Consider the following 21,983-nt stretch of genomic DNA (forward strand, 5'->3'; position numbering starts at 1 on the left):
TTTCACTTAGCATAATACCCTCTGGTTCCATCCACTTTGTTGCAAATGGCAAGATTTCATTCTTTTGGATGGCTGAGTAATATTCCATTGTATATAAACCACATCATCTCTAACCATTCATTTGTTGATGGACATCTAGGTTCTTTTCGTGTTTTGGCTATTATGGACATCGCTACTATAAATATTGGGGTGCAGGAGCCATTTCAGATCACTATGTTTCTATCCTTTCAATACATACTTAGTAGTGCAATTGCTAGGTCATAGGGTAGCACTATTTTTAACTTTCTGAGGCATCCCCATAGTGTTTTCCAGAGTGGCTGCATCAGTTTGCATTCCCACCAACAGTACAACAGTTTCTCTGCAACCTCACCGACATTTGTTGTTTCTTGAGTTGTTCATTTTAGCCATTCTGACTGATGTGATGTGATGTGATGTGATAGCTCACTGTGGTATCTCATCGTGGTTTTGATTTGTATTTTCCTGATGCCAAGTAATACTGAGCATTTTCCATGTGTCTGTTGGCCATTTGTGTATCTTCGTTGTTAACCTGATTTTGAAAAGTGGAGTTTCTTCTGCATTTGTGCTGCATTCCATTGGTCACCAGACCAACCCTGGTGAAATGTGTTAGGGAACTCCACAAGGATGTGAACACCATGCAGTGGGACTTTATCAGAGGTGTCTCAGATCTTGGCTGTAACTAGATCATGAACCCAGGCAGTTTGACCTCAGTGCTTGGGCTCTACCACCATGTTGACAGAACACACATTTGTGAATATTCATACATTTCCTAAGGGCAGTATGAGGATAATGGTGGTGTTTGTGGATATTCCGTGACTGTTTGTTAAAGAACCACCTGAAAATGTGAAGGAGATGAAAATATTTATTAAAGGCAGTAGACACTAAATTTCCAAAGAGTCCAGATGTTATATAGATCATCGCAGAAAAGACATAGTAAGGAGAGGTAGAATGAGAAATCATTTCAGTTAAATTCTTTTCACTTCAAAATGTTATCTTTACTCTAATTTTTCTACCTCTCCTCCTCAACTGTCAAGTACCATGTTGAGAAATACCTACAGAGGGTTTTATTTCTTAAAATCGTAGCTTAAAAAAAATCTCTACTTTAGATTTCCTGTAGATTGTATTTAGTGTCCACATTTTTAAGAATGTTGTAAAAGCTTTCCAGTATCAATATACCCTGTTCAAAGAGCTAAGTAATTCGGTGAGGGAATTTCTGCTTGAAAAATCTTTGTGCATCAGTGTGAGATATAAATTCAATTGTCAGCAAGCTGTGTCAGAGCAGATTTCTTGTCATATTTGACCACAGAGCAGAGATTTATTGAAAATTCTTGATGATATCGGTTTCTGAGTTGTTTTACATAAACATAGCAGTGCAGTGAATGCTTTGAACTGTAGTGTGAGGGAGAGAGAGAGAGAGAGAGAGAATGTGTGTGTGTGTGTGTGTGTGTGTGTGTGTGTGTGTGTGTGTGTGTTTCCGGCTCTCAACCCTGACATGTAGGAGAAAAATACCAAATGGCATTTCAGTACATAGTGTTGTATCCAGCTTACTTTAGAATGATGATTTGTGCAACAACCATCTTCTAAGTAGGTGTAGACTTCTGTGCCCTTTCAGAAATGAATCATGAATCAAAATACTTCAAAACCAATGCTTTGGAATACAGACTATTCTATTTCAGTCTAGGGAACAGAACAATGGGAATTGTTGAGACCCAGAAACATACAATAGGTTTATTATTTTTTAAAGAACTTTTATTATTTGCGAGCCATTTGTACCCAGGTCAGTAGTGAAAATGCAAAAACTAGAAAGGAAAATTCCTTTCTTCCATAATGAAAGACTTGAAACTGGAATATAAATTTAGTCTCTTGGTTTCTCTTAGTTCTCTGAGTTTATGTTCTGTGGCTTGCCAAATTATTTTATGTTTTTCTATTCAAGTTTATTGAACTCCAACTCCAAGGAGATATTTATGAAATTCTTTTTCTAAATGTATTATAAAATATTGGGTATGTTCACATAATAATATTGATAAGGAAATGTGCACAATTTGTGGAGTGGATGCCTTCTATATCTAAGGAAAACTATCATTGTCACATTTATTTATGGGTAAAAATTGTCAATCCAGAGACAGCTTTACAATCTGGCAATCAACACTAATGACTATGCAGTGATCCCATTTGATCAGTAAGATGGGTGAAATCATTAAACTGACTGCCTGGGAGACTGAGAGTTTAAGTTTCCTGAATATAGACATTATGTTATCATATGGCTCTTATTTACAAATGTATTCAAGTCCATTATTATTACTATTATTACTATAGTAACTGTACACCCCAGGAAACTAAATAATATATCAAACCACTTCAATAGTCTCCAGGGGGTTAAAATGACAGATTTCAAAATATTACTTCTAGAAAATCCTTCTTATTAACTCACTTGAAAAATATAAAGTATCTCTAGCACTGTACTGTGAGAGAAAGACTACAAAATTATAACCTCTTTCTTTAAGAGATTGATAATCATTTAGCTAATATCTGGCTTGAGTCTCTGATTCTTTTTATATTTTTTCCTTGTCATCTTTTTTTTCTTTTCCTTTTTCTGGAGTCCTTTCATGTGTTTGTTTACCCACAATTTACTCTTTATAAAATATCTTTAAAGACATTGTGCTATATACCACTTATTTTCAAATTTTCATTCAACTCTTCCCAAAAATAATTTAGAAAACTTTGTAACACCTCAAGCATTTTTAATTTACATTCAAAACACTTTGTTATAAGTATCTGTGAAATTAAAATTAAATTTTAATTTAACATTTAAAACACTTCGTTATAAGTATCTGTAAGTTCTTTGGTATCCTACTCTTTTACATAAATCCAAATGCACAGAAATACCATAGCAATTTGATATCCACCATCATCCATTTACAAAATATATGGGGAAGCTTCTCTTTAACAGAGAAAAATTTGGAGCACCTGGATGGCTCAGTTATTATTCGTCTGCCTCTGGTTGAGGTCGTGATCCCAGGGTCCTGGGATCAAGCCCCACATCGGGCTCCCTGTTCATCAGGAAGCCTGCTTCCCCCCTCCTACTCCCCCTCTCTTGCAGTCTCTCTCTCTCTCTCTCTGTCAAATAAATAAAATCTTAAAAAAAAAAAAAGTTGGTGGACTTAAAAAAAAAAACAAAATTTACACATGTTTCTCCTTGAACTGGTATCTACAATTCATTCTCCCAACAGAATAATATGCAAATATAATCTGTCTTTATGTCTTTTATTGGTCATCTATCTTATTTCTTTGTAATACAATATTTTAATAAACTGAAATTATTTGTTTATTATTATAAACTTATGTGAGCATAAGTTTAGGTTTAACTGCCGAGGTTTTTTTCTTTAGGGTTAACATTACAATTAGTATTTCTGTACAATTGTGTATAAAGTAAGATTTTATTAGCATTCTATCACTTAAGACACAAATGAGGCTTTTTCTGTACAATTATTGCATACATTTATGGATGAATGTTACTTTTTGTATCAATTCTATTCCAGTGTTTTATTCACCTAAACACTGAGAAACTTTGTTTGTATATATGTGTGCGTGAGTGTTACAACAATGAGATATTTATAGCACTCAATGATTTGAACCTCCAAATTACATTCCAGAATCATACTGGGAACTCTCATCTGAAGTTATTTTTCATAATATTTCCTCCAGTCATCCTCCAGTTATGCTGGAAGTAAAAATTTTAGAAACTGCCTGACTTCTCATAAGTATTTGTTACTCATTCAAATTATTTGTTTTCTCATTTTTAAGAGGTACATCCATAAGAAACTTCATCAAGATTTACAGAGTAATTATAGAATACATCTTCAAATTTTTTCCATGAAGTACTTCATATAATACCATATATTATGACAGGATTGGAAACATTGAAGCATCACTTACAATATACTGTTACCAATATAATTTTTTTGAAAAATATTTTTATTCTCTTAAAATCTATAATCATTTAACCTACTTAAAAGTTAGTCCTTATTGCGAAACCAATGCTTTTTTCAATTTTTCAATTCAAATAAACATGTTAACATATATTTCAAGGAATATTATAAATACACTGAAAAATAAATTCCAGAATGCAATTTCAAAAGCTATTTTACTAGAAGCAGTCCTTTTGATTGAAAGTGTTTATGTTTAATGTAATGAATCTTCATGTTAAGTTAGAAAAAATATTTTTAAATCTACATGTTGTTTCTAACTAATTTAAAATAATGCAATATAATCCATATCAATGACCATGAAGTTACTTATGTAAGAGTAATATGATAAAAAGAAAGGTTTTCCTGTGGTAAATGAGCATGCTCATGCATGTTAAACCCCAGTAATTGGCATTACAGCATAATTAAATAAAAATAATGCATATAATAGAACTAATTTTATTGATATAATGGAAATATACTGCTGAAGATCATTCTAGTATCTAGATTGTAGTTTTTGTTAATAAGAAGTAGGGAATTCTAAACATTTTATAAGATGATGTGAGATGAAGAGTGACTGCAATCAGAGTCAATATTTTATAATGTGACATAGTTTAATAGATATTGAATAATGCTCAATACACCTAGGATATATTATGTAAGATATTGATCTGTGGGTTTAAGCCAGTACCACTAAAAACTGTTTGGTATTCCCAGACAACATTTAGTTATATGTAAATTAATGTGTCACTAAATTGTACTGTTTTGCTGTTCAAAGGCATTTTCTTCCCATTTAAATAAAAATCTCAAATATGATTATTTAAATAAGAATCTTAAATATGATTATTGCTTTTTTTCTCTCCAGACTCTCTCTCAAGAGCATTACATTCTTTCACGGAAGTAACAGAAAATTCCTATTTCCATTGCTCACTTTACACAACATATTCATTTTCTAAACAACCCAACATATTCTAATGCCACAGTTCTTGCTTAGGAGGGAGAAAAAGGCAAAAAGAAAACAAAACAAAACAAAAACCAGAGAGCCTTAATGTGGATTTGCAGTGACTCGATTCATTGTTTCTTTCTTTGAAACTGTGGGAAGTTCGAAATCTCAGGGTAATGCTCTGTAGTAAGGTGCTGGAAGAGGCAGGTGTCTTTTTTTTTTTTTTTCCATTTTATTTATTTTTTCAGCGTAACAGTATTCATTCTTTTTGCACAACACCCAGTGCTCCATGCAAAACGTGCCCTCCCCATTACCCACCACCTGTTCCCCCAACCTCCGACCCCTGACCCTTCAAAACCCTCAGGTTGTTTTTCAAGTTCCATAGTCTCTTATGGTTCGCCTCCCCTTCCAAATTTTTTTTTTTTTTAATAAACATATAATGTATTTTTATCCCCAGGGGTACAGGTGTGTGAATCGCCAGGTTTACACACTTCACAGCACTCACGATAGCACATACCCTCCCCAATGTCCATAGCCCCCTCCCCCTCTCCCAATCCCACCTCCCCCCAGCAACCCCCAGTTTGTTTTGTGAGATTAAGAGTCATTTATGGTTTGTCTCCCTCCCAATCCCATCTTGTTTCATTTATTCTTCTCCTATCCCCCTACCCCCCCATGTTGCTTCTCCATGTCCTCATATCAGGGAGATCATATGATAGTTGTCTTTCTCCGATTGACTTATTTCACTAAGCATGATACGCTCTAGTTCCATCCACGTCGTCGCAAATGGCATGATTTCATTTCTTTTGATGGCTGCATAGTATTCCATTGTGTATATATACCACCTCTTCTTTATCCATTCATCTGTTGATGGACATCTAGGTTCTTTCCATAGTTTGGCTATTGTAGACATTGCTGCTTATAAACATTCGGGTACACGTGCCCCTTCGGATCACTGTGTTTGTATCTTTAGGGTAAATACCCAGTAGTGCAATTGCTGGGTCATAGGGTAGTTCTATTTTCAACATTTTGAGGAACCTCCATGCTGTTTTCCAGAGTGGTTGCACCAGCTTGCATTCCCACCAACAGTGGAGGAGGGTTCCCCTTTCTCCACATCCTCGCCAGCATCTGTCATTTCCTGACTTGTTAATTTTAGCCATTCTGACTGGTGTGAGGTGGTATCTCATTGTGGTTTTGATTTGTATTTCCCTGATGCCGAGTGACGTGGAGCACTTTTTCATGTGTCTGTTGGCCATCTGGATGTCTTCTTTGCAGAAATGTCTGTTCATGTCCTCTGCCCATTTCTTGATTGGATTGTTTGTTCTTTGGGTGTTGAGTTTGCTAAGTTCCTTATAGATTTTGGATACTAGCCCTTTATCTGATATGTCGTTTCCAAATATCTTCTCCCATTCTGTCAGTTGTCTTTTGGTTTTGTTAACTGTTTCCTTTGCTGTGCAAAAGCTTTTGATCTTGATGAAATCCCAATAGTTCATTTTTGCCCTTGCTTCCCTTGCCTTTGCCGTTGTTCCTAGGAAGATGTTGCTACGGCTGAGGCCGAAGAGGTTGCTGCCTGCATTCTCCTCAAGGATTTGGATGGATTCCTTTCTCACATTGAGGTCCTTCATCCATTTGGAGTCTATTTTCGTGTGTGGTGTAAGGAAGTGGTCCAATTTCATTTTTCTGCATGTGGCTATCCAATTTTCCCAGCACCATTTATTGAAGAGGCTGTCTTTTTTCCATTGGACATTCTTTCCTGCTTTGTCGAAGATCAGTTGACCATAGAGTTGAGGGTCTATTTCTGGGCTCTCTATTCTGTTCCACTGATCTATGTGTCTGTTTTTGTGCCAGTACCATGCTGTCTTGATGATGACAGCTTTGTAATAGAGCTTGAAGTCCGGAATTGTGATGCCACCAACTTTGGCTTTCTTTTTCAATATTCCTTTGGCTATTCGAGGTCTTTTCTGGTTCCATATAAATTTGAGGATTATTTGTTCCATTTCTTTGAAAAAATGGATGGTATTTTGATAGGGATTGCATTAAATGTGTAGATTGCTTTAGGTAGCATAGACATTTTCACAATATTTATTCTTCCAATCCAGGAGCATGGAACATTTTTCCATTTTTTTGTGTCTTCCTCAATTTCTTTCATGAGTACTTTATAATTTTCTGTGTATAGATTTTTAGTCTCTTTGATTAGGTTTATTCCTAGGTATCTTATAGTTTTGGATACAATTGTAAATGGGATTGACTCCTTAATTTCTCTTTCTTCAGTCTTGTTGTTGGTATACAGAAATGCAACTGATTTCTGTGCATTGATTTTATATCCTGACACTTTACTGAATTCCTGTACAAGTTCTAGCAGTTTTGGAGTGGAGTCTTTTGGGTTTTCCACATATAGTATCATATCATCTGCGAAGAGTGATAGTTTGACTTCTTCTTTACCAATTTGGATGCCTTTAATTTCTTTTTGTTGTCTGATTGCTGAGGCTAGGACTTCTAGTACTATGTTGAATAGCAGTGGTGATAATGGACATCCCTGCCGTGTTCCTGACCTTAACGGAAAAGCTTTCAGTTTTTCTCCATTGAGAATGATATTTGCGGTGGGTTTTTCATAGATGGCTTTGATAATATTGAGGTATGTGCCCTCTATCCCCACACTTTGAAGAGTTTTGATCAGGAAGGGATGCTGTACTTTGTCAAATGCTTTTTCAGCATCTATGGAGAGTATCATATGGTTCTTGTTCTTTCTTTTATTAATGTGTTCTATCACATTGATTGATTTGCGGATGTTGAACCAACCCTGCAGCCCTGGAATAAATCCCACTTGATCGTGGTGAATAATCCTTTTAATGTACTGTTGAATCCTATTGGCTAGTATTTTGGCGAGAATTTTTGCGTCTGTGTTCATCAAGGATATTGGTCTGTAGTTCTCTTTTTTGGTGGGATCCTTGTCTGGTTTTGGGATCAAGGTGATGCTGGCCTCATAAAATGAGTTTGGAAGTTTTCCTTCCATTTCTATGTTTTGGAACAGTTTCAGGAGAATAGGAATTAGTTCTTCTTGAAATGTTTGGTAGAATTCCCCTGGGAAGCCGTCTGGCCCTGGGCTTTTGTTTGTTTGGAGATTTTTGATGACTGTTTCAATCTCCTTACTGGTGATGGGCCTGTTCAGGCTTTCTATTTCTTCCTGGTTCAGTTGTGGTAGTTTATATGTCTCTAGGAATGCATCCATTTCTTCCAGATTGTCAAATTTGTTGGCGTAGAGTTGCTCATAGTATGTTCTTATAATTGTCTGTATTTCTTTGGTGTTAGTTGTGATCTCTCCTCTTTCATTCATGATTTTATTGATTTGGGTCCTTTCTCTTTTCTTTTTGATGAGTCTGGCCAGGGGTTTATCAATCTTATTGATTCTTTCAAAGAACCAGCTCCTAGTTTCATTGATTTTTTCTATTGTTTTTTTGGTTTCTATTTCATTGATTTCTGCTCTGATCTTTATGATTTCTCTTCTCCTGCTGGGTTTAGGGTTTCTTTCTTGTTCTTTCTCCAGCTCCTTTACGTGTAGGATTAGGTTGTGTACTTGAGACCTTTCTTGTTTCTTGAGAAAGGCTTGTACTGCTATATATTTTCCTCTCAGGACTGCCTTTGCTGTGTCCCACAGATTTTGAACTGTTGTGTTTTCATTATCATTTGTTTCCATGAATTTTTTCAATTCTTCTTTAATTTCCTGGTTAACCCATTCATTCTTTAGAAGGATGCTGTTTAGTTTCCATGTATTTGGGTTCTTTCCAGCTTTCCTCTTGTGATTGAGTTCTAGCTTCAGAGCATTGTGGTCTGAAAATATGCAGGGAATAATCCTAATCTTTTGATACCGGTTGAGACCTGATTTGTGACCCAGGATGTGATCTATTCTGGAGAAGGTTCCATGTGCACTAGAGAAGAATGTGTATTCTGTTGCTTTGGGATGAAATGTTCTGAATATATCTGTGATGTCCATCTGGTCCAGTGTGTCATTTAAGGCCTTTATTTCCTTGTTGATCTTTTGCTTGGATGATCTGTCCATTTCAGTGAGGGGAGTGTTCAAGTCCCCTACTATTATTGTATTATTATTGATGTGTTTCTTTGATTTTGTTATTAATTGGTTGATATAGTTGGCTGCTCCCACGTTAGGGGCATAGATATTTAAAATTGTTAGATCTTCTTGTTGGACAGACCCTTTGAGTAGGATATAGTGTCCTTCCTCATCTCTTATTATAGTCTTTGGCTTGAAATCTAATTGATCTGACATAAGGATTGCCACCCCAGCTTTCTTCTGATGCCCATTAGCATGGTAAATTGTTTTCCACCCCCTCACTTTAAATCTGGAGGTGTCTTCGTGTCTAAAATGAGTTTCTTGTAGGCAACATATAGATGGGTTTTGTTTTTTTATCCATTCTGATACCCTATGTCTTTTGATTGGGGCATTTAGCCCATTAACATTCAGGGTAACTATTGAGAGATATGAATTTAGTGCCATTATTAGCCTGTAAGGTGACTGTTACTGTATATTGTCTCTTTACCTTTCTGATCTACTACTTTTAGACTCTCTCTTTGCTTAGAGGACCCCTTTCAATATTTCCTGTAGAGCTGGTTTGGTGTTTGCAAATTCTTTCAGATTTTGTTTGTCCTGGAAGCTTTTTATCTCTCCTTCTATTTTGAATGATAGCCTAGCTGGATAGAGTATTCTTGGCTGCATGTTTTTCTCGTTTAGTGCTCTGAATATATCATGCCAACTCTTTCTGGCCTGCCAGGTCTCTGTGGATAAGTCTGCCGCCAATCTAATATTTTTACCATTGTATGTTACAGACTTCTTTTCTCGGGCTGCTTTCAGGATTTTCTCTTTGTCACTAAGACTTGTCAATTTTACTATTAGGTGACGGGGTGTGGACCTATTCTTGTTGACTTTGAGGGGGGTTCTCTGCATCTCCTGGATTTTGATGCTTGTTCCCTTTGCCATATTAGGGAAATTCTCTCCAATGATTCTCTCCAATAGACCTTCTGCTCCCCTCTCTGTTTCTTCTTCTTCTGGAATCCCAATTATTCTAATGTTGTTTCGTCTTATGGTGTCACTTATCTCTCGAATTCTCCCCTCATGGTCCAGTAGCTGTTTGTCCCTCTTTTGCTCGGCTTCCTTATTCTCTGTCATTTGGTCTTCTATATCACTAATTCTTTCTTCTGCCTCATTGATCCTAGCAGTGAGAGCCTCCATTTTTGATTGCACCTCATTAATAGCTTTTTTGATTTCAACTTGGTTAGATTTTAGTTCTTTAATTTCTCCAGAAAGGGCTTTAATATCTCCAGAGAGGGTTTCTCTAATATCTTCCATGCCTTTTTCGAGCCCGGCTAGGATGTTCAGAATCGTCATTCTGAACTCTTGATCTGACATATTACCAATGTCTGTGTTGATTAGGTCCCTAGCCTTCGGTACTGTCTCTTGTTCTTTTGTTTGTGGTGATTTTTTCCGCCTTGTCATTTTGTCCAGATAAGAGGATATGAAGGATCAAATAAACTACTAAAAGGGTGGCAAAGACCCCAGAAAAATGCACTGTAACCAAATCTCCCCTAATTGTGGGGGGGAGAAAGGGGATAAAAACAGGTTCTGAAAAAAAAAAAGAAAAAAAAAGGAAAAAAAAGAAAAAATTAAAAAAATAAAACAAATAAAAAAATATAAAAAAGAAAGAAAAAATATATATATATTTAGATGAACTAGTCAAAAAGCGTTAAAAAAGAAAAGGGTAAAAGTTTTAAAAAATTTAGCAGAAGAAGAAAAAAAAAAAAAAGAAAAAATTGAAAAAAGAGAAAAAAAAAAATTGAAGTAGCTGCAAGACTAAAGAATCATGGGGAGAAAGCCATGAGTTCCGTGCTTTGCTTTCTCCTCCTCTGGAATTGCGCTGCTGTCTTAGGAAATGAACCTACTTTCTCCTTGATAGATGAACTTCGTCCTGGCTGGATATTTTGTTGATCTTCTGGGGGAGGGGCCTGTTGTAGTGACTCTCAAGTGTCTTTGCCCGAGGCGGGATTGCACCGCCCTTACCAGCGGCCGGACTAAGTAATCGGCTCGGGTTCGCTTTTGGGAGCTTCTGTTCCCTGAACGCTTTCCGTAGAGTTCGGGAGGATGGGAATGAAAATGGCGGCCTCCCAGTCTCCGGCCCGGAGGAGCCGAGAGCCTGGGGCCCCACTCCTCAGTGCGCCCCCAGAGGACAGCACCCAATCACTCCCGTATCCCCAGCCTCTAGCCGCGCTCCGAGCTCACCCAGCCCGCGACCAGTTCAAGGTAACCCCGAGCTGAGAGTTCAGTCCTCGGCTCTGTCTCTGCAGCCGGCTTCTCCGTTCTAATACCTGCGAGCTCTCCGACACTCCGACACCCCCGATCCTTCTGTGACCCTGCGGGGCCTGGGGCCACGCTGACCCCGCGTGGGCTTCACCCTGGTTTCGCCTCTGGAGCAATGTCCCTCAGTGGAACAGACTTTTAAAAGTCCTGATTTTGTGCTCCATTGCTCCGCCGCTTGCCGGGAGCCGGCCCCTCCCCCGCGGTCTATCTTCCCGTCGTTTTAGATTCACTTCTCTGCCAGTCCTACCTTTCAGAAAGTGGTTGATTTTCTGTTTCTAGAGTTGCTGTTCTTCTTCTCTTCAATCTCCCGTTGGATTTGTAGGTGTTTGCAATGTTTAGATAAGCTATCGAGCTGATCTCCTGCTACCTGATGTAGTCTCAGGCTGCTACTTCTCCGCCATCTTGACTCCTCCCTCCAAGGCAGCTGTCTTTTTTAGAGTAATAAAGAGACTGTGGAAAGAAAGGCAAGTAAGGGAACCTACATGATACTATGATAAGTATTTGTAGGTTTGAAGATGTGAAAATTTATCCCTTTCCTTTTTTCTTAGGCGGCTACCTAAGAAAAATAATAATAGGGGCACCTGGGTGGCTCAGTAGGTTAAGCCTCTGCCTTCAGCTCAGGTCATGATCTCAGGGTCCTGGGGTCGAGCCCCACATCAGGCTCTCTGCTCAGCAGGGAGCCTGCTTCCTCCTCTCTCTGCCTGCCTCTCTGCCTACTTGTGATCTCTGTCTGTCAAATAAATAAAATCTTTAATTAAAAAAAAAGAAAAAAATAATAATAACACCACCGTTTTTTTTTGCAGCTGTCGTGAGTGCCATCCCTGTGCCTACCCTGGAAAGTGCCCAGTACCCAGGAATCCTTCCATCTCCCACGTGTGGATACCCGCACCCGCAGTTTACCCTCCGGCCTGTGCCATTCCCCACGCTGTCTGTGGACCGAGGTTTTGGAACAGGAAAAAGTCAGTATAATACATTTTCCTTTCTTTTTACTAAGAAATGAATAATAACCAAGGATGTCTTGTTCAATGTGTAGCATTTTGACATTCTCATCCCTTGGAAAAATTGGTTTACCTCTGCCCTGGGTCAAAATCAGAGGACTGATTCTCTGGGAGCCTTTCCACAGCACTTTCCAAGGACAATATGGGAAGATGTGGGGAAACAAAGGTTAACTGGTTTAGTAAAGCAATGACGTGATGGGTGCTTGAAATTAATATGTTCTGTCAACTAGGAAATGACTTATCAAGTGACTGTTCTCCAACATATTCTTGTGTAAATGTCTGTTGGTTATATTTAAAGGTATCTCATTGATTCCTCATGGACCAATGCTTAAATGAATACTTTAGCCTTCTTTACTTAAATCCGTGAAGCAAGATCTTTTGATTTTTTAATTAATAATTGTTGGAGAAAGAAAAAGATTTCCAAGGGAGTATTTCATTTGTTTTTGTATTATTATTTTTCTGATTTTAATGAGATAATAGTTGACATATAACATTGTGTAAATTTAAGGTTTAGAATGTGTTGATTTGATACACTTACATATTATAGAATGGTTACCACCATAAAATTGGTTAATACCCCCCTCATGTTATATAATTCCCATTTCTTTTTTGTGGTGAGGTTTTAAATCTACTTTCTTAGCAACTTTCAAGCATATGATACAGAGGGAGGAGTCAAGATGGCGGAGAAGTAGCAACCTGAGACTACATCAGGTAGCAGGAGATCAGCTCGATAGCTTATCTAAACATTGCAAACACCTACAAATCCAACGGGAGAGCGAAGAGAAGAAGAACAGCAACTCTAGAAACAGAAAATCAACCACTTTCTGAAAGAAGCTGTTTTTATCCCCTTTCTCCCCCCCCACAATTTGGGGTTTCTTCTGATTTGGTTACAGCGCATTTTTCCGGGGTCTTTGCCACCCTTTTAGTAGTTTATTTGCTCCTTCATATCCTCTTATCTGGACAAAATGACAAGGCGGAAAAAATCACCACAAACAAAAGAACAAGAGACAGTACCGAAGGCTAGGGACCTAATCAACACAGACATGGGTAATATGTCAGATCAAGAGTTCAGAATGACGATTCTGAACATTCTAGCCGGGCTCGAAAAAGGCATGGAAGATATTAGAGAAACCTTCTCTGGAGATATTAAAGCATATGATACAGTATTATTAGCTATAATCACTATGCTGCACATTAGATGTCCAGAACTTAATCACTTATAACTTGAAGTTTGTACTCTTTGACCAAGATTATTCTTTTTTCTCTATCCCCTAGATCCTGGTAACCACAATTCTAGTCACTATTTTTATGAGTTTGTCTTTTTTAGTTTTTACATATAAGGGATATCATATAGTATCTGTCTTTCTTTTCCTGACTTATTTCACTTAGCATAATGCCCTCAAGGTCCATCCATTTGTTGCAAGGTGTCCTTCTTTCTCATAGCTGAATAATACTCCATTTTGCATATATACCATATCTTCTTTGTCCATACATCCATTGATGGATGCTTAGGTTGTTTCCATATCTTGGCTATTCTGAATAATGCTACAGTAAGCATGGGAGTGTGTATATATCTTTAAGATCTCGTTTTCATTTCTTTTGGATATATACCCAGAAGTGAGATTGCTGGATTATATAATAGTTCTATTTTTTATTTTTTAAGGAAACTTCATACTCTTTTCCATAGTAGCTGCGTCATTTTACATTTTCCGCAACAGTGCACTCTTTTGTCCACGTCCTTGCCAACGTTTCTCTTTTGTCTTTTTGATGATAGCCATTCTAACAAATATGACGTGATATCCCATTGTGATTTTGATTTGCATCTCCCTGATAATTAGTAAGGTCAAATACCTTTTCCACATATTTGCTGACCATTTATATGTCTTCTTTGGAAAATGTATACTCAGTTCTTCTGCACATTTTAATCTAATTTTTTGCTATTGTATTGTGTGAATGTGTTACATATTTTAGAATGTGTTACATATTAACCCTTTATCAGATATGCAGTTGGCAAATATTTCCTTCCATTCTGTAAACTGCTTTTCATTTTGTTGATAGTTTTTTTAGCTGTACAGAAGCTTTTTAATTTGATGTAATCCCATTAGTTTATATTTGCTTTTGTTGCTTTAGCTTTTTGTTGTCAAATCCAAAAAGTCATTGCTAAAACCAATGTCCAGGAGATTATGCCCTATGTTTTCTTCTAGGCGTTTTGCAGTTTCAGGTCAGGTCGTACATTCAAGTCTTCAATCCATGTGAATTCATTTTGTGTACAACATAAGAAATCCAGTTTCATTTTTTTATAAGAGGCAATTCAGTCTTTTCAATGCCATTTATTAAAGAGACTATTTCCCCTGCCCCTGTATTTTCTTGGCTTTTGGGCGTAAATTCATTGACCCTGTATACATAGGTGTATCTCCAGGCTCTCCCATACTGTTTGATGATTATTGCTTTTTAATATAGTTTCAAATCAGGAAATGTGATGCCTCCAGCTTGATCTTCTTTCTCAGTACTGGTTTGGCTATTTGGGGTCTTTCCTGGTTCCATACAAATTTTGAGATTGTTTGTTCTATTTCTGTGAAAAATGACATTGGATTTTTGATAGGGATTGCATTGACTATGTAGACCACTTTGGGTAGTATAGAAATTTTAACAATATTAATTCTTTCAAACCATGAGCATGGAATATCTTTCCTTTTATTTATGTCTTCTTCAGTTTCTTTCATCAAAGTCTTACAGTTTTCAGTGTAAAGATCTTTTACCTCCTTGATTAAATTTACTCCTAAATGTTTTATTCTTTTTTTTATTTTTTTTCCATTTTATTTATTTTTTCAGCGTAACAGTATTCATTCTTTTTGTACAACACCCAGTGCTCCATGCAAAACGTGCCCTCCCCATTACCCACCACCTGTTCCCCCAACCTCCCACCCCTGACCCTTCAAAACCCTCAGGTTGTTTTTCAGAGTCCATAGTCTCTAATGGTTCGCCTCCCCTTCCAAAATTTTTTTTTTTAATAAACATATAATGTATTTTTATCCCCAGGGGTACAGGTCTGTGAATCGCCAGGTTTACACACTTCACAGCACTCACGATAGCACTTACCCTCCCCAATGTCCATAGCCCCCTCCCCCTCTCCCAATCCCACCTCCCCCCAGCAACCCCCAGTTTGTTTTGTGAGATTAAGAGTCATTTATGGTTTGTCTCCCTCCCAATCCCATCTTGTTTCATTTATTCTTCTCCTATCCCCCTACCCCCCCATGTTGCTTCTCCATGTCCTCATATCAGGGAGATCATATGATAGTTGTCTTTCTCCGATTGACTTATTTCACTAAGCATGATATGCTCTAGTTCCATCCATGTCGTCGTAAATGGCATGATTTCATTTCTTTTGATGGCTGCATTTTATTCTTTTTGACACAATTGTAAATGAGATTGTTTTCTTAATTTCTCTTTCTGATAGTTCAGTGGTAGCATATATAAATGTAACTGATTTTTGTGTAACAATTTTATATCCTGAAAGTACTATTTCATTTGTTTTAAGGAAAGTAGGTATGGAGAGAGACTCCCAATCTATTATATACACCCTGGTGGTTTCTCTTATGCCATTTGACTTTTTTTTCCTTCAAGCACAGCATTTTAAAATCAATTTTATGGCTTTCTTCTCTTAGTTAAGAACAGGTGACTCAGCAGCTCATGTGAGATAGGATGTTTTGTAATAGATAAGATGGTAACAACAATAAAATATATTTGTGAGGTAAGCTATATTTTTTCTAACCTAACAGGAACAGCTCTAAGAAATCATAAATCGTCTAGATGTAGCAAGGTTAGAATTAAAAGGCATCAAAAATCTGCCAGAAGAGAATTAGATTTATTTTCCCTTTTCTCACTGCACATCATGTCTACAGGATAGAGTTGTGTGCAGAAACTCAGGAAAAATAGTTTCCCAAACCATATTGAAGAGAATTAAATGAGAAAGATATGGGAAGTCCAAAAAGAAAAATTTCCAAATCCCAGGACAGCTAGGAAGGTGATTCCTGTCAAAGAATTCAGAACCACGAGTCCCTTCTTTAACTTCTGAAACAAAACTAGCAGAAAATAAATGATTGTAGTTTTTGTTTAGTTTATCCCTCATCGAATCACCGTCTACTATTTTCTTTTGATTTCATCTATATCCTCTGACGTTAGAAGTGTGAGAAGAATGTGTGGAATGACCTTTATCTCTTCACTACACAAGACCAAGTCAAGCCAAAGTTCACTGTTTTTTTTAAGGAAATTAACCATTTTATTTTATTCTTGGTGTATTCCTGTCATCTCTTTTTCTCTTTTAAAGGCACAGTTTCCTTCTGAGAACTCAGCATCCCATTTACTCTTTTCTTTTTCTCTTGATTTGGTGCAACATGGAAAACCGTCTCATTGAATCCTAGGCATAATCATTCCAGAAGTTAAATTTCAATGAAAAAGAATATAACAAATGAGTTAGCATTTATTTTTTTCCTTTCCCCATTGGCCAAAATCAGTTATATAGAGAAGCTCAGTACCAAGGGAAGCATATACTCCATCCAAAATGAACTAGAGAATTTGCAGGGGAAGGGAGGGAAGGGTGAGTTGTGAGCAAATAATACAGTTTGTCACAGATTACCATTCACCATCAGGATGGTCTGGGTCACTGTTTCTCATCTCAGAGTCTATACACATTCTTCTACCATGGATGTAGTTGTGTCTTAGGCTGCCATCACAAGGTACCATAAACTAGGTGGTTTAAATGACAGAAATTTATTCTCTCATAGTTCTGGAGGCTAGAACTCCAAAATCAAGATGTGGTCAGGGTTATGTTCCCCCCAGAGTCTCCAGTGGTGGATCCATTTTTGCCTCTTCCAGCTTTTGGTAGTCCCAGACATCCCTTGGCTGTCGCAGCGTAACTCCAGTATCTGCCTCCTTCACGTGGCCATCCTCCCTCTCCCTGAAGAGGTCTTAGAGACCCAGACCTCCAAGGACATATTTGGGGGCCAGAGAGCAAAGTTTTGGGTTTTTTTGTTTGTTTCTTTAATTCATGAGAAAGAGAGAGTGAGTGAGTGAGAGAGAGAGACAGAGGCAGAGAAAGAAGCAAGCTCCCCACTTCTGCATTGGGAACCCAATGCAGGGCTCGATCCCAGGGGCCTGGGATCATGACCTGAGCTGAACACAGATGTTAAACCAACTGAGCCACCCAGACACCCAGGGAACAAACTTTTATGAAGAGAACTGTGTCTCCCAAAAAGATATATTGAAGTTTTAACCTCCAGTACCTGTGAATGCAACCTTACTTAGAAAGAGGATCTTTTCATAGGTCACCAAGTTAAGGTGAGCTCATGCTGAGTTAGTGTGGGTCCTAATCCTATATGCCTTGTGTCCTTAGAAGAGAAGAGACAGACACACAGGGAGAAGATGGCCGTGTGACAACAGAGGCAGAAGGTGGACTGATGCATACAAAAGCCAAAGAACAATAAATGAACTAAGTTAAAAAGTGTTTTTATTTGTGGTTAAATACTGCAGATTTGTTTATGTCTGTGGTTAGAGTCTCATGTACCACTCTTGTGCAGGACTTTGATAGAGCAGGTTGTGTATATGTGGGGACAGAGTGTATACTGGAAATCTCTGTACCTTTCACTCAGTTTTGCAGTGAACCTAAAACAGCTCTGGTAGAAATAAATAAACGAATGAATGAATAAGTAAAGAAATAAATGAATAAAAGAAAAATTTGGTCTCTTTAGTAATTTTTAAACTTTTGTTAATTTATTTAAAAGTAAAGATTATTAAATAAGGGTAGTTATAGAACTATAATATATAATGTAAACATAAAATATATAATGCAATTATTATATAAAGTTATATAAATAAAGGATCCCTAAAGAGGGCTTAGCTTGGGTGCCTGGATGGCTCAATCAGTTAAGCAGCTGCCTTCCACTCAGATGATGATCCCAGGATTCTGGGCTCCATGCTCAGCAGGGAGTCTGCTTCTCCCTCTCCCTCTGCCTGTTGCTCCCCCTGCTTGCGTGCTCTGTCTCTGTCTCTCTCTGTGTGTCAAATAAATAAATAAAATCTTTAAAAAAAAGAGTGCTTAGCTTAATTTTTGAACTTGATCTAAAATCATAAGACATAATTTTAGATCCTGGCCAAAACTTCACAGATTTTTAAAAATATATATTCATTCATGCACCAGGTAATTTTTGAGCAAAAGGAATGTACAGTGTGAAAGAAATAGGGAGGAATATGTGCTTCCACGTGATGGCTTAGGAAGGGAAAAGAAATAAGAACCCTCTTTTCTAGGAAACCAAATATTCTCTAAATCACTGTCAGAACCTGTTAACTTCCAGCCATTCAGTATCGGTTTCTAAATGCCTTAGAGACCACTAAACATCCCTGTTCCTTCTTAAGCAGAAAACATTTCATGACTCTGGCTGGAGATGTCTTATTAGTCACCTTGAGAAACAACAAAAGTCACACACAGGAAAAGAAAAAATTGTGCCAAGTGTGGAGGCTCTCCTTCCTCCAAAGTTATCTGAAAGACCTTTGAGTTGCCCAAGAATCACTAAATGAATGAATCACTAAAACTCTGCTTCGAGAGAGTTGCTCCTTTCTGAAAGTCACAAATAAAGTTGAACTTCTCTCCTACCAAAAGAAAAAGAAAGTTGTAGGAGATCATATATTTGCATTACACACATTTGATTATCCACTAATAAAGACTTATATAATTCTGGTGGACAGATACCTCCTCTTTCTACTAACAAACTATAGTTCTGGTCTTAGTTTCAGTAAGTTCAATAAGTCTTGTTCCTGGGGAACAAGAAACAGTGCCATATTTTGAAAAGTTCAACCAATAGATAGTCTTGAGGCCCCATTTCTACAAGTCACTATAAACTTGGTGCCCCCATTTTCTCATCCTTGAAACAGGTGGATACCAGAGGTTAGATGATTTTTTACCATTCCTTTCAGTGTGGGTGTTGCCTTAGTGAGAAGCCTGGTCAACCTCACCCACGTTATTTTTCTGTCCCAACTCTCCCCCAGATTGGAAACCAAATAATAATGGGACTTGACCTAGATAAAATCATGGGCATAGTGGAGTTTATAAATTTCTCTATAGGGTCTATGCAAAAATTCACACTGTCAGGAACTGGGGTTACTCAGGAATATTGCACAGTTTTTGTTCTGAGATTAACGAGTGAATTGGGTTCCTTAAGTGTTCATGTCTCAAAGTCCTTGTGTAGACTGACTTGCATGCTCTATTTCTTTCAAATACTACAACTTGAAATAGAAGAAAAAAGCCCATTTCCATTTTTGCAATAATTTTGCCAGTCATTCTGTAGCAATTATTTATGTGTTGGCATTAATTATTATAAAGTACCTTGAGATTCGACTCTGCTGTGTAATTGTACGCTATTTGTACAATGGAGTCCCACCATTTCATCATTTGAAAATGAGTGCCTTGCCAGCACTTCCTTTATTCTCCCTTTATTTTCTGAATTGCAGGAGGGCTGTGCTTCATGGGCAAAGGGAGGTTTCCTTTGCTTTCCAAGCTCTGAAATACCATGTCCCTGAGCCAGTTCGCTTCATATAGGTGTGCTGATGCTGGCAACTGAACTGGCCAAAAGACTCATCTGACACAAGGGCTTTGCTCCAGGGGAGCCATGGCTATTGCATTTAAGAGGTTTGACTCCCTCAAATGTCAGCCAGTTCAGAAAAGCATTTCTTTTGCTCCACATAAAATGTAAGAATTATGAGTTCACTACAGAAAATCTGTGCCTTGCCCACTGTATTAGATATTAAGCAAACATGTCATTTTCAACAAAATAGAACTAGTCCCTTATAGATTAGTGATGCATTCAGTCTCCCATTCCCACTTAGCACATTCAATTAGGCACTTTCCTTTCCACTATGTGTGGTACTAAAGATTGATTTTGCCCATGAGCTGGTCCATCTGTGTGCAGCTACCATTATTCCCTCAACTGTGTTCCCAGTGGGAATCATGGTGACCACCTGAAGACCTGGGGATGGAGGGCTGGGCATGTGGGGAATTTGTGTTTTTAGAGATGCCAGTGAGCAATGCCATTAAAGAGAATAGGAATGGGAGTGACCCCCAAACATTCCATTATGTCATCAAAATTTCTCTGAAGCCTGAGGTTTTTGAGAAACTAAATTTTATTTATATTTTTTGTGAGAAACTACATTTTAGAAAACTAAAAAGTGCATGTCAATTTTGTTGTCTAATGTCAATAATATTTTAACATAAATCTTTTTCATTTCAAAAATGTAGGAGAAATAGAATAGGAAAATATGAAGGAAGGAATAAAGAAGAACACAAAATACATCATTATTCCTTTAATGGCTAAACCAGTTTCTAAAATATGATATGGATATATTACAATCCATCTTCAATAGAGTTACTTAGGGCAGATTTCTATGGAAAATTGTGAAATTTCTTCCCCTGGAAAGATATTCTTATTATGGTAGTATGGACCTGTAATAAAAACCAACCCACTGGTAATGAAGAGGGACCCAGATATACATTCCTACAACCTCTTCTCTCTGAGCTAGAGCTAAGAGATACTGTTATTTGGGTATTGACCATTGGTCATTTTCTCCCTTAGATTAAATATGAATCCAGAGTAAAACTGGTATAATTTTCTTTGCCTGTGACACTATATTATCAATCATCTAATTTATGCAGTCTTTAAAGTTTTTATTTATGTGTGTGTTTGTTTGTTTTTAATCTCTACACCCAATGTGGGGCTCAGACTCAATGACCCTGAGGTCAAGAGTCGCATCCTCTTCCAACTAAGCCAGCCAGGTGCCCCTAAGAATGTTAAGGAGGGAGAAACAGGTGTTCTTGTAGTCAATCAAGACTGCATAATTTGAATACAAGAACACCTGTTTCTCCTTTTTTTTTTTTTTTAAGATTTTATTTTTGAGTAATCTCAATGCCCAGTGTGGACCTTAAACTCACAACCCTGAGATCAAGAGTCCTCGCAGCCCCACCATTTTTTTAAAGAGTTTTTATTTTTATTCTTTTAAATATTTTATTTATTTACTTAGTTACCTGACAGAGAGTGAGCACAAGTAGTTAGAGTAGCAAATAGAGGAAGAGGGAGAAGCAGGCTCTCCACTGAGCAGGGAGCCCAATGTGGGGCTCCGTCCCAGGACCCTGGGCTCATGACCTGAGCTGAAGGCAGACACTTACCCAACTGAGCCATCCAGGTGCCCCAATAGTCCCACCATTTAACCTTGATATTTTGCATGCATGTGGCCCTCCCCTCCATGATAGGACTTCCTAGCTTAGAGACAGGAAACTCCTCTTGCCAGAGTTCTATCCAGTTTGCTGTCTTGATTACATTTTCTTTGAAGAAATCTTTTATCAAGTCTTTGCCTGTTTACTAGCTGTGGTTGCTAGGTGGCCATATCCTATCCTCAGCCAACCCTATGTATCCCCTGCCTCTGTCTTTGATTAGGGTAAGTCCGGAGGCTTCTCAATGACCCAGAGGATCTCTAACCCTTTCTGAATACAGAAAAATGAGACTTAATATCAAACACCCTCTGAAGGCACATTTCATTCCTGCATATCTTTAATATAACGTCTTGATCTTTGGTGACTTTAATCTCTACTCTCTTCAGCATTATCATTTTCTTTCTGGCTCCGCTGCCCTTTGCTGACCTTATGGAGCCTCCCA

At 37.7% G+C, this 21,983-nt stretch overlaps 1 protein-coding gene across 1 annotated transcript in view; it reads left to right on the forward strand.

The window, feature by feature from the left end:
• DCC (DCC netrin 1 receptor) overlaps positions 1–21,983 on the forward strand; it is a 1,182,017-nt gene that overhangs the window by 1,127,564 nt on the left and 32,470 nt on the right. Inside the window, exon 26 of the mRNA XM_046024141.1 lies at positions 12,091–12,246. Within this exon, the coding sequence (XP_045880097.1) occupies positions 12,091–12,246 (156 nt within the window). The remainder of the gene's footprint in view (positions 1–12,090; positions 12,247–21,983) is intronic.

The sequence above is a fragment of the Meles meles genome, chromosome 12, assembly GCF_922984935.1.
Source record: "Meles meles chromosome 12, mMelMel3.1 paternal haplotype, whole genome shotgun sequence".
Taxonomy (NCBI): Eukaryota; Metazoa; Chordata; class Mammalia; order Carnivora; family Mustelidae; genus Meles; species Meles meles.